General features: G+C 45.9%; 1 protein-coding gene across 7 annotated transcripts in view; it reads left to right on the top strand.

Annotated features, from left to right (window-relative positions):
- The window catches only part of PALM2AKAP2 (PALM2 and AKAP2 fusion), a 445,326-nt gene that overhangs the window by 242,014 nt on the left and 190,704 nt on the right, over positions 1-12,608 (top strand). For all 7 annotated transcript variants that reach the window (XM_079790534.1, XM_079790539.1, XM_079790536.1 and 4 more), the window contains one exon: positions 2,137-2,267. In XM_079790534.1, the coding sequence (XP_079646660.1) occupies positions 2,137-2,267 (131 nt within the window). The remainder of the gene's footprint in view (positions 1-2,136; positions 2,268-12,608) is intronic.

Raw genomic sequence — 12,608 nt, 5'->3', positions numbered from 1 at the left:
TAAATCTCTAAATACTTTTTTTATATTCTTCTTGGCAGTAGTTGAAAACTATTTATGTGTAATACATTTGCAGGAAATATGTTACCCATGAGTGCTGTGTAATTATTTAAGCATATTGGAGTGAGGGGTTGGTTCCTGTCAACAAGCACTTCAGCAGTACAATTAGGAATGCCTTACACATGAACAGACTCATGTCTTTAATTAATGGAAAGCTACAGGTCAAGTGTTATAAATATGCTTCTCTGTGCACTTGAAGAGTAAGCAAACAGATATCCACCAACAATGACTTAGAGTTAAAAAGCAAGAAGAACACCAAGGAAAACCATGGCTACCTGGCCACCACCCTGATGCAGCAGTGCTAACAAAAGGGCCTTCTGCAAGGATGGATTTCCAGCCATCAGCACTTGTGCATCCGGCAGGGTCTCCAGGGTGCTGAATGGCTGCTGGACTTCTCAGTGGGATGGTGAATCAGAACCACTAGTGAGTTATAAATTCACTGTTACTAAATATTAGTGATATTTAGTATCTCATCTTATAGGTTCATAATAAGTAGCCCTTAATCCCACATAAAAATGAGAGTCTAGCCCCGCTGGTTTGGCTAAGGGGTTGAGGGTTGACCTATGAAACAGGAGGTCATGGTTTGATTCCCGGTCAGGACACCGAGGTTGCAGCTCAATCCCCAGAGGGGTGTGTGTGTGTGTGTGTGTGTGTGGAGGAAGCAGGCGATCAATGATTCTCTCTCATCATTGATATTTCTCTCTCTCTCTCTCTCTCTCTCTCTCTCTCTCTCTCTCTCTCTCTTTCTCTCTCTCACTCTCTCTCCCCCTCCCTCTCCCTCCCTCCCCCCTTCCTCTCTGAAATCAATAAAAATATATTTTTTAAATTAATTAATTAAGAAATTGAATTGTATATCTCTGCTCATAAGAGCAATAGAAAGGAAACTGTAGTGAGCAACCTTAAGACATATCCCACTCTCTCATTTCTGGAAATGATATTTAATTGGCTCCGAGTCATACATGACCTGACTCTTAATCAATATGAGCGCTCCCTTTCCTTGCATCTTGCTCGCCCTGTGTAAGAGGTTAAATGAGATTCTGATAGCGGTGCTGTCAGGGAGCCAAGGAACTCCATGCTTACGCTGTGTTGACTGGCTTCATAGCTGTTGTCCCTGTCGTTGCTGGGAAGAGCTGGTCATGTGCCCTGCCTCAGGCAGATGTGGCCAAGCATCCTCACGGTGGTCCATTCCTATCGCCACCCACCTGTCCACTGGGACACTCAGCCTTGGTGCCCAGGGTCCAGCCCCTGCAGACATCCAATAGCCGCCCGCTGCCGTCTAGGGTCCATGTAATGGAAACCCAAACCAAAAACTATTTTACCTACTTTCTTCATCTTGCTCTTCATTTTAGGGAGTTTCAACATGCCTTTTTCTTGAGCTGTTTTCCTTTTCCTTCTCAAAGCAGTAATCATCCTTCCCAGCAACTGACCTGAAACACAAAAACTTTTCATTTCACTCCAGGATGTATTAGGACCCTGGCAGGTGGTGTGTGTGTGTGTGTGTGTGTGTGTGTGTGTGTGTGTGTGTGTGTGATTTTAATGTCATTTGGAGACCATTTCTGAGAATGGGTGGGAGTCATTAAAGAGTTTTTAAGAAAAGCAATGACAGATTAATCTTTTAAAGAGACTTTTAGATGGACTGAATATTGGGTGATCTTAGGAAATTTTATAATGCAACCGCAGTTCATAGAAAAATGTTCTTTTTTAAACAAGAAATTCATGCTGAAATATGTGTGTGTGAAATATCATGATGTTCATTATATACTTTATAATGCTTTGGTGAAAAATATATGAGAAAACATGTCAAAATGTTTATAATTGTTCAATCTAAATGAGGTTACACAGGCTTCATTTTACAGCTTCCTCTGTTTTTTTAAGTTTTCAAAATGTTTTATAATAGAAACTTGGAAATAAAACCCTCTTCAGGGATTGGGCAGGACGGAAGTAAGGAGCCAAGTTAGTGAGGAGGTGAAAGCCGCGATTCAGGGGGATGCTGAGGGGCACAGCTAAAACGGAGGCTGAGGATGGAGAGGTGCTGTGGGCTGAAAGGTGTCATCAGTCTGTTCTCTGTCTCATCCCCAGTCCAAAGTGCTTCGGGAAAAATGGCTGCTGCAGGGCATGCCCGCTGGAACTGCGGAGGAGGAGGAAGCCAGGAGGCGGCAGTCTGAGGAGGATGAATTCAGAGTCAAACAACTTGAAGATAACATTCAGAGGTAGGTGGTTTCCCGCCCAGCACCCCCAGGCTGTGGTTTTACAGTGCAGTGACCACTACTGTCCTCTAGGGGGCCTGCTCAATGCAATCGCCCTTTATCCAGCGATTTAGGATTATCTTCCTAAACTGATACCATTTAAACTTTTCCAGAGAATCCAGAATTATACTCACAGTAATAATTATTTTATTGGGCTGTCATAAACCCCTTAGAGTTTTTCTATCAGCTTTTGTCTTTTTCCTCCTTTGGCTAAAGCTGTTAGCTGTTATTGCTGCTATATAGTAGGTCTGTTTTCAATTTGCTATATTTGATCAATCTGACATGGGGAAACTGTAACCAAGGGCCTTGGGACCGAAATGAAGAGTGCGGGAGCCCCAAAGGAGGGCGCCCCTGTGGGTTATGTGCCTGCTCTCCCAAAACCAACTTTGGATTGCCTGCTTCCACTGCTCAGAGGGTGACTTGGTCCCTATATGGCCCTCAGCCAGGTTCGGAACATTCCAGCTGGGAGATAAGTGCCTTCCTAGGGCCGAGGGCTGGCCAGGCTGATGCAGGAGCAACCACGTAGGTTCCACGTGGGACCAGTTGCCATGAGAGGTCCCAGGATAGAAAGCCAGAGATATGGGGTGGTGGTGGGAGGTGGTGTGTGTAGCTGCCTTAGAACCAACTTCTCCCCCTGCCCCTCTCCCCCCATCCCACCGAATTCTGCCCAAAATTCACCCTGGAGCTCCAGCTCTTTCTCCTGAGGTATGAGCTCTTTTAAAATGCAAAGGGTAATAGCTAACTTGCTACCAGCCATTTATACCGAGTGAGTGAAGGCGGAGAATATCTAGGAGACCCCCGGAGTGCCATCAAAGGTGAAAAGCCAAGGACCTGTGTCCCTACTTTGCTTTGGCCCTAATGTCCTTTAAAAGGGCTCTCAGAGCCCGGCCAGTGTGGCTCAGTGGTTGAGCGTCAACCCGTGAACCAAGAAGTCCCCAATTTGATTCCCAGTCAGGACAAATGCTTGGGTTGCAGGCTCTATCCCCAGCAGGGGGCATGAAGGAGGCAGCTGATCAATGTTTCTATCTAACCAGTGTTTCTGTCTCTCTATCCCTCTCCCTTCCCCTCTCTCTAAAAATCAATAAAAACATTTTAAAGGGCTCTCAGAGCATCTTGGCTAAACTTGGCTCATTACAGGAGTGGGCAGAAGTAGGTTTACAGTTGTTCATACGGGAAATAATACAATAATTAATAAATAATAATACAAGAATAAACTGTGTTTTGTGTACCGACAACAGTAAACCTGCTTTTGCACCACCCCTGTTTGTGTACACACACACACACACACACACACACACACACACCCTCAGGAAAGGCAAGGGCTTCCTGTTAGAAGCCCAGAGGCTATAAGGTGAGGGGCAGGATGTTACTACTCAGAATCCTGAGCCTCAGGGGTTTCTTCTCAGAGTGGCTCAGCTTGCTGCATCTTAGGTAAGAAGAGGGAGCCAAGGATTGTTGGAAATACTGACAGTAAATTGGAGAGGAAAAGGCAGTTCTGAGAAGTGGTTTTAGGGAGGTTTGTTTTTAAGTCTCAAAGTGACAGGTCCATGGTGCTTTCGGCTGCAGTGACTGTTGACTTGATACAGGATCTCTTCGTCTTGTTAAAAGTGACAGTCATTTTCCTGCTTCTTTCTTACTGGTTTTACATAACCACAACAGATGGGTCTGGCGCAAAGTAGGTGTTCCATAGCTATGTGCTGAACAAAGAATTGGGGCTGGGTGCACCATGCATCGGGGTCCCCTGCCTGGCCGAGCAGGCCTGGGAGTTTACTCTCCAGTCCAACTTGGAAAATCCTAGGGACCAGGTGGCCTGGGCACAGTGTCCATAGCAAGAACCATGGCTAGGGTTTGGGGTGGGGCAGCGCTGTGCACTTAAGAGATGAAATTCAGAATCTGATTGTTACATAATAGGAATCTGGAAACTGGCTACAGATCAGATGCAGCTAAACCACTCAATAAAGAAATTCTAATGGAAATTAGAATTGCAAAACATTAGAATTGTGAAGCAAAACATTAATCTGTAGATCTTTAGATTTCAGTCCACTAGTCTAAGTCCCTCCCCAGCAACAAATTAGATTCTCTTAAAGAGATATGTGAACTCTTTTCAAACTATGAAGCATATTAGTACAGCTGTGCCCTGAAGGTATTTTGGTCCCTGTTGAACCGAGAGTAACATGAAGAACCTGAAGTAGCAAGAGAGAGGATAGAACTCAGAGAACAGGGAGGATGTCCACAAGGGAAGATGAAAGGAAATTTGGGTCATTTCGTTTAGAACAAGAAAAGATAATAGCAACCTAACTCAGAACTTCAAGTGTACATAGGATGTAGGCCACGTCTTCATATTTTATGTCTGGGCCATTCTGAATATGATAAAGGCTTAAAGCATGAGAATTAAACATATGTCTATTTTCCTAGATATCCTCAAGAAGAAAGAACATAACCATCTTTCTAATGCTGATTCTAAAATTCCTTATAGTGCCAGTAGCCAGGTTTACAGACATGTTTCCTTCCAAAATGTTCATTGTAATTGTTAGTACTTTGGAACTGAGAATGTTGTCTCTCTTCCCAAACTGTTATATGCAGTGCTTATAACAGCTCACAAGGAGAGAGGGAGAGATGGATGGAAGGAAGAAAGGAAGGAAGGAAGGAAGGAAGGAAGGAAGGAAGGAAGGAAGGAAGGAAATATGTAATTAGACCATTAAATCCTGGGCATACAATCACCTGGGAAACTTTTATAAATACAGACTCCCAGGCCTCATTCCAGGAAGTTTGGATTCAGTGACCCAAGTGAGGAGCTGTGTAATTTGTTTTTTTAAAGAATGCTCCAAGTAATACTTTTGCATGGTCAGGCTCAAGAAAAATTGCTATAAATGGAAAAAAAGAATAGATCATAAAATGAAATCCCATTTTAATACCTAGACATTGCCAAGGGAAGTGAGAAGTAAATAGTGTTTATGAGAAAATTGATTTCACACAAACAGATAAAGCAGGACAACTCTGGCCCTTGATTTCAGGCTGATTCTAAGCCTTAGTGCTTTGACTCAAAGAAATTTGAAACCTGCTTTGGGACTCCTGTTGTTGGGACTAGAGCTGTCTATCTGGCAAAGAGCTCAGGTTCTCTGCCATTGGCCCCACGGTGGAGCCAAGCTTCTATTTGAACTTGATTACAAACATCCTTGATTTACCAGGCTAAAAATTACACCGGTCAGGAAAGCCGGCTACTTTTCCAAAGGCCAGAAAATACCACCATTTTTCAAAGACTTCTGGTTGACATTGAGAGCACTATGCCTTGAAGTGGTGACATCAGAGTGGCGGGAGAGGAAGGAGAGAACTGGTCATACTAATGGATAAATAGGTTGTCATTCTTCTGCGCAACTTTTCCTGGGGCAGCGTTAGGATGGTGCCGTCTATTGATTATATTCCTGGCTCTCTAGAGACCAGAAGTAAAATAGACTTAAAAGTCATAATTGCTGAAAGCAACATCTGTACACAGATTTCTTTAAAAATGTTTCTTTTAAAAAAAAGTTGGAATGTCACATCTTCTGTATGCCTTATTTCCCATTGAAGCACCATATTGAGAAAGCCCAAAGGATGGTTTCTGGTTTGGGCCTGTTGTCAACCATTGTCCACGCCATTGCGGTATGTGATAGGTCCCTGGGGGCCACACGTGAGTCTCGTATTGATGCTTTTGGAGATTCTAGACAGTTGGATCCACACTAGCTCTGTCTCCTTCACGTCTGCTCCAATCAACAAGGCCCGCCTGCATTGTGATTTTCCCACTTAAGACTCCTTTTCTCATGTCATCAGGTTTTATTCAAGTGTTTGAAATATAGTGTTCTTAACTTTCTTTGATTAGTGAGAAATATGGGGGAATTTTGCTCCCTGCCGTGGAATTACCCCAGTGAAGTAGTAAATGGAAATGGAATGAGCTGTCACAAAGCCCGGATGTTAGTTCTAGCCCTGCTGAAAATTTGCTGTGTGATTTGGGCGAGTGTCTCATTCTCTCTGCTATTCTCATCTCTTCAATGAGCGTTCTCTCAGGATCTATTTTGAAATCCTCTCACTGGAGAGGTTGGCTAGAAATCCCTTCTCTGAACAAATATACCTGTGCAGAGAAAAGTCACTACTGTGGGAGGAAATGGGTTTGAAGACAGGCTAGAATGGGGGAAAGAGGTTAAGCTCTCAGGAAACAAAAGCCCCATCACAGAGGTGACTCATTCATCTGAACAGCTGTCAGTTCTAAAATATGTCACATCAAATATTCATTGAATAAAATATTGAGGTCCCAGCTGCAAAGCCAGAGAGGGTAACTTTTTAAAAGAAAATTGAAGATGCAAGTGGGCTGGCTCATTTCTGCTTCCAATCTAAGATTCTCTGAGTGCCTCTGTTGGTGTCTGATGGATACCAGAATTCACCTACTTTCCCACATTCCTAGGTCTCAGAGAAGACTGGTCTAAATCAGGCCTAAGCTTGTGTGTGTTATATTATGGGATTTTTGGCAACCAAGAAGACAGTCATCCACGAATAACTATTCTAGAAAAGGCAACCACAGAAATGCTCATTGGAATCGCAATGGACACTTGCTTGGGATTTAATGTGTTCTTCCTGTTTGCCATTTTTAACTCCATGATGCACTGTTTTTTCTCAGCGGGGAGTGGAGCTCCACATGGGCATTCCAACCTGTGCCCTCCCAGCCTGTGCCCCGCCCACACAGCCACATTCGGCATTCCAACTTTGTTCTCCTTCCCTTCCTTTTTGTTTCACCAAAATAAAACTAGATATACTAGATGATATCTATATATACTAGATGACTAATATTTACTGGTCTCTTACTCTGTTCTGGGTACTGACCTAGCTTTTTGGCCCCCATTAGTTCCTTAATTTTCTCACTTCATCCTCCAGCACTCCCATGAAGTAGCAGTGATCATGATGATGCCCATAATACAGTTGGGAAAACTGAGGCTTAGGATGTAAAGCAACATGCTGCCTAAAACGACCCTATTCATCAGTGAAAGAGTGAGTCTTTGAACTCAGCTCGGCTTAACTCCAAAGCACATGGTCAAAAATCTCAACAAAAGTTATCTTAAGCCCTGGCTGGTTTGGCTCAGTGGATAGAGCATCGGCCTGGGGACTGGAGGGTCCCAGGTTCGATTTCGGTTGGGGACACATGCCCGGGTTGTGGGCTCGATCCCCAGTAGGGGACATGCAAGAGACAACCAATCAATGATTCTCTCTCATCATTGATGTTTCTATCTCTCCCTTTCCTTCTCTGAAATCAATAAAAATAAATATTTTTTAAAAGTTATTTTAAGTTAAACATTTCTGAGACCTGTGATATTCAGTGAAATCACCCCGAAGTTCACCTCAGGATGCAGGTGGATGGACAGGTCACGTCCCCCTCCCTCCTCTGCCCCCACCCATGCTCCTTCAGGAAGCAGTGCCCCAAATGTGCAAGGGGCTGGGCCTGGGCCATTGTGAGTGGTCCTCGTGACTGGTGAGGCTGCCCCCCTCAGGTTCCTTCAGGAAGTACAGGCTCCAGTTTAGGCTGCGTCCCTTTGTCCCTCCAAAGCCCTCTGCTCCTGAGTCCACTTTCCTGGCTGTATGTGTACAGCCTAAATCCCTGTTGGAAACTGCGTGATTACGTAAAGGGCTACCGGCACGGCATGCTGATTAGGACCCCGGACCTTAGCGTTTGACCTTGGTCTGAGTCCTCGTTCTGCATTTCCCAGTCGCTTGGTGTTGGACAAACCATGTAATCGCGGGACTGATTTCCTCACGTGTACACTGGGCATAATAATGAAGAGCTGTAACCTGTAGCGATCGTGAAGTTTGTGAAATGCCAAGTACAGCAGGCTGTCAGCAAGGAAGAGCATTGCTACTGTTACTGTTTCCTCCTTCATCTTTCGAGAACAGGCTTTCTCAATAGCATCACGGTTAACATCTGGGACCCGATAACTCTTCGTGTGGAGGCTGTCCTGTGTTGTAGGATATTGAGCCGCATCTCCAGCCTCTACCCACTAGAGGCCATTAGCACCACCTTCTCCCCTGCCCCTAGTCAAGACAATAAAAATGTCTGCAAGCATGGCCACATGTCCCCTTGGATGGAAATAGCCCCCAATTGAGAACCACTGCTCTGAAGCCTGGAGTTACAGGTGTGGATACTAAGATAAAAAATAACCCACCGAGTAGATTCAGAATATAGAACCCCCAAAAGATTAACGAAGATAATAATGATTCTCGGGGCAGAATGACAAAGTGTTTCAGTTGCTTGAAAATATGAGGCTTCTCTGAAGCACCGAGCCACAGAAGTCAGTTCCGGGTTAAAAAGACATGGTTGCATCCAGTGCTGTGTTGATTTTGCACAGGCAGGGACTTTATGACAGTTCAAACGTGCAATAAACCCAGTGAGTGGGAGTCAATAAACAATCTCTTCCCAAAGGCCGAAAGTAGCAGGGAACTCGCTTCCTCTCAGAGTAACACCCAGGTCCACACTGGAGCAGCTCTCATGAATACAAGGATCCTCCTTTGAGATGAAAATGACGTGCTCTGCTATTTCCACTGGCTCTGTGGTCCCTAGCCACACAGGAAAGTCGCTCTTGACAGGCTCTGCAATCTGGATGCCTGTGGTCTGTGGTCAGCTTAGGAAGCTGAGACAGGTAAGGGAGGACGCTCTCTGAAATTGCTCTCAAGCCTGTCAATATTGTGTGTGTGTTTCTCAGTGGCAGAGCCCGCCGCCAGACGTTTCCCAAGCTTCTTGCCTCCCTCACTCTAACTGCCTCATTATTGGCCAGGTACATTGGGTTTAAAGTGCCCAGAACTATGAAAATAGCGGGAGACTTCCATCCATACACCGAGACCACATAAGAGCCACCTTTGGGGACCGCTTCCAGTTTCCAGCCCTGAGAAGAATTGCTGTAATTGAAGGAATTGTGCAAAGTCAACTGTCTTGGCAGCTGGTCCCGGGCTATTTGGCCTCTGGTTGCCATCCCTCAGGTTTCCCCTCTACAAAAAGCTTTGAAAATAGTATTTTTCTGCCCCTGTAGCTTGTCACGTGGTCACTTCTAACGCTTCTGTATGCTGGGTGGACTGCAAACATCAAGGGCCGTGTTGGTAGTTTCTTGCACAGCCTTCACCAGTTGTGCTTTCTGAAGGCAGTGGATGGTCTCTCAGGTCCTTTCCAGCGAGGACAGCTTACGATCTTACCACATGCAGTTCTTACAGGCAAAGCGCCTGGCGGCTGCAGGCCTGTGACCAGGAGGACCCGAGCGGGCTGTGACAGGGAGCAGACACGCTTAGGCAGGGTGGCGTGGCACCTCCATCACCAGGACACTCAGAGAAACGCCCCTTGTGCTCTCCCACGCTCAAAGCAACTTCCGTCATCAAGTCCTCAAGGAGTCTTGGAGTCTCTCACCGGGGATTTCAGTCCAGGTGAGAGGAGAGCGGTACACAGCAGTAGAAGGGTTAGGTTTGGGGCACGTTTATTAGGAGGGATTTCCCTAGATCCTGTTACTCTTATTGTTATTTGTTTATATTTTTTGTTTATCCTCACCCAAGGACATTTTTTTTAACTGATTTTTTTAGAGAAAATGGAAGGGGGTGGGGGGAGGAGAGAGAGAGAGAGAAAGAAATTGAAAGAGAGAAACATCTATGTTAGACACATCGATTGGTTGCCTTCCGTATGTGCCCGCAACCGGGGCTGGGGATTGAACCTGCAACCCAGGTACATGCCTTTGACCGAAAGCAAACCCAAGACCCTTCGGTGCATGGGCCAATGCTCTAGCCACTTAGCAACACCGGCCGGGGAGAAGGTTATTATTTTTTAAAAGTAACTTTATGCTTTCCAGTTGCTTACCTTTAAAAACCATCTAGGTCGTCTGAGGGATGCCCTGCTCAGCTCCTAGGGGACTTGCCCTGTTAGATAAAAATGGCCAAACCCAGTGCTGTTCAAAGCACGATCCCTGGACTACTTCCGGTCCAGCAGCTGTCTACTACCAGGCTGTGATGGGATTAGGACAGAAGTTGCCAGTCAGGTGTTTGGAAACTTTAATAACAATTTGACATCACCATGACAACCAAGTGGGTGAGCAGTGGACCCGTCTCATTGAATAGACCAGTTTGGTTGTTGTCACATCCAGTGGTGAGTTGCATGTGTCCTGAGACAAGTACCAGTACAAGTACTAGTACAGGGCAAGTACAAGTACTAGTCTGCAGTAGGTTGGGAGTAAACCAGTCCTTCCCACAGAGAGTTTGAGAAGCCTGCTGCTGCACACCAAACGACAGAGAGATGAGGCTGTGCCCCAAGGCCCCGTTTTTGCCCACATGTTCAACTATTGTCATCGCCGTCTTTTGTACCATTCATCTTCAGATGTAGAAAAAATAAACTCGGGGTTGTCTTTAACTAAGCCCCTTCCCACACTTCTCACCTTAAAGGTGAAGAACCTGTGGCTGGGGCAGACCACAGGGCTCTCCGAATGGCCCATCCAGCCAGCTGTCTTCCTGGAACTAAGCCCAGTCCCCAGGGCCCTTTCAGAGCTGCCGTTCTTTCCCTGTAGCTACTGCAAAAGCAATCTCAATTCCTGCCAAGGAATCACAAACTCCAAATGAAAACTCTAGAACGATACGGTTTCCCTGGGAGCAGCTGTTTCATAAACAACTCAGGCCTCCCACCTGGGGTAATCTGCTGTAAGGACAGGGCTCTGAGACACTGACATTTTCCTATTAGCCTCACAGACACACACATCTCTTGGTTTTGATCTTGAGAAAATCAGTTAATGTCCCAGCTGAATCTGTAAACAAGAATAAGATTGCTCTCCTGGGGACATGCTAGGAATTTTTGTCAGGCGACAGAGGAGGCCCAGAGAGATGTCTAGGTCTGGGAAAGCAGAAGTAAAACTTGGCTCTTCATTCTCTAAGACTCTCCATGGTTACAATCATCCAAGAGCGATTGGCTTGTTGAGCCCTCGGCCTACACGCAGGACTAACTTCCAGCATTCCTGAGGGATGCACGTTTCTCGTAGTTTAAAGAAGGGCGGGGAGATTCTACAGTCGAGCAGCTTTCCCTTTGGCCAGCACCGTCCTGGCCACGATGGTGTTAGTGGCATCAGGCAGGGGGGAAGCATGGCTCTCTCAGGGCACAGTCCCTGCTGGTGGAGACCGAGCTAGGATAGGTTAGAGATGCAGAAGATGGAAATGATACATGCACTGCCCTCTAGAGACCTGTTATCCACTCAGTTATAATGGGAGACAACTCCTCCAGGTCCCTTCACTTTGGGTATTCAGAGATCTGAAGCTTCTGGACTTATCTTCCCATTACTCGTGATTCCCATCATCTGATATTAGAAGGTCCCCTTCCAAGAGTTGTTTCTTACCGCCAAGAGAGAGCAAACTTGACCACAGACAGCACATTGTGGTCCTGACTCGGAACTTGAATAACTGAATCTTTTAAAGCAGTGATGGTTCCACTTCTAAAAAAAAAAAAAAGAAAAGAAAATATTACATCAAGTTGAATTTGCCTCAATGAATTAGAAGGAAATTCTAGGATTGCAGGAAATGCACTGTGAAGGCTGTGTGGGGATGTGAGCTGAATGGCTGTCACGGAGATGGAGCCAGTGCACATGGGTATCATTAGACAGAACCAGACTGGAAAATGGGGGCCTTGGCCTTGGCCCCTTCAGCTGCAAGTCAGACCCCATTGCCAGCGCTGGACATTTCCTATTGGGTGATGCAACCATTAGGAGACTGTGGCCGCATGGGTGTTGGCGTGGAGCTACCGTGGCGATGTCAGCTGGTTGTCAGGCTCATGTGGCTCTTCACAGCTCAGCCACCTACTGTAAACAGCTGAAGGGGCCTGGCTCCATATGGATGTTGTCACTGTCTGGTGTGTTGTCTTTCCCAGGGAAGGGAGGGAAAGCTGGAAACAGGGAGGACAGTAAACAGTTGACTGCTGCTCTCCCAGAGCCACTTTCTTCATCAGGAGCGATGGTCCAGACATACGGGCCATGGGATGGTCCTTCCGCACAGGACCTACAGTCACTTTGAAGGCAGGATAATCACAGATCTAATTATAGAAGCAGCTTGGGAGAAAGGACTGGAATAGCAGGTTGGAGCTACATCAGATAGAGCTTTGAATGCCAAGCTGAGGAACTTAGAATTTATCCTAGAGGCCATGGAGTGTGATGAAAAGTTTCAGCATAGGGGAGTTGTAATAAACCCAATGGTGAAGTTGGGATGCTGGTTCAATGCTACATATAGAGAAAGCAGAGGGTAGAGAAATCAAGGGTTGACTGGGAACTGGGAAGGTGGCCA

The sequence above is a fragment of the Cnephaeus nilssonii genome, assembly GCF_951640355.1.
Source record: "Cnephaeus nilssonii genome assembly, chromosome: 14".
Lineage (NCBI taxonomy): Eukaryota > Metazoa > Chordata > Mammalia > Chiroptera > Vespertilionidae > Cnephaeus > Cnephaeus nilssonii.
The sequence above is the reverse complement of the archived record's forward strand: the minus strand, read 5'-3'. Positions and strand labels throughout refer to the sequence as shown.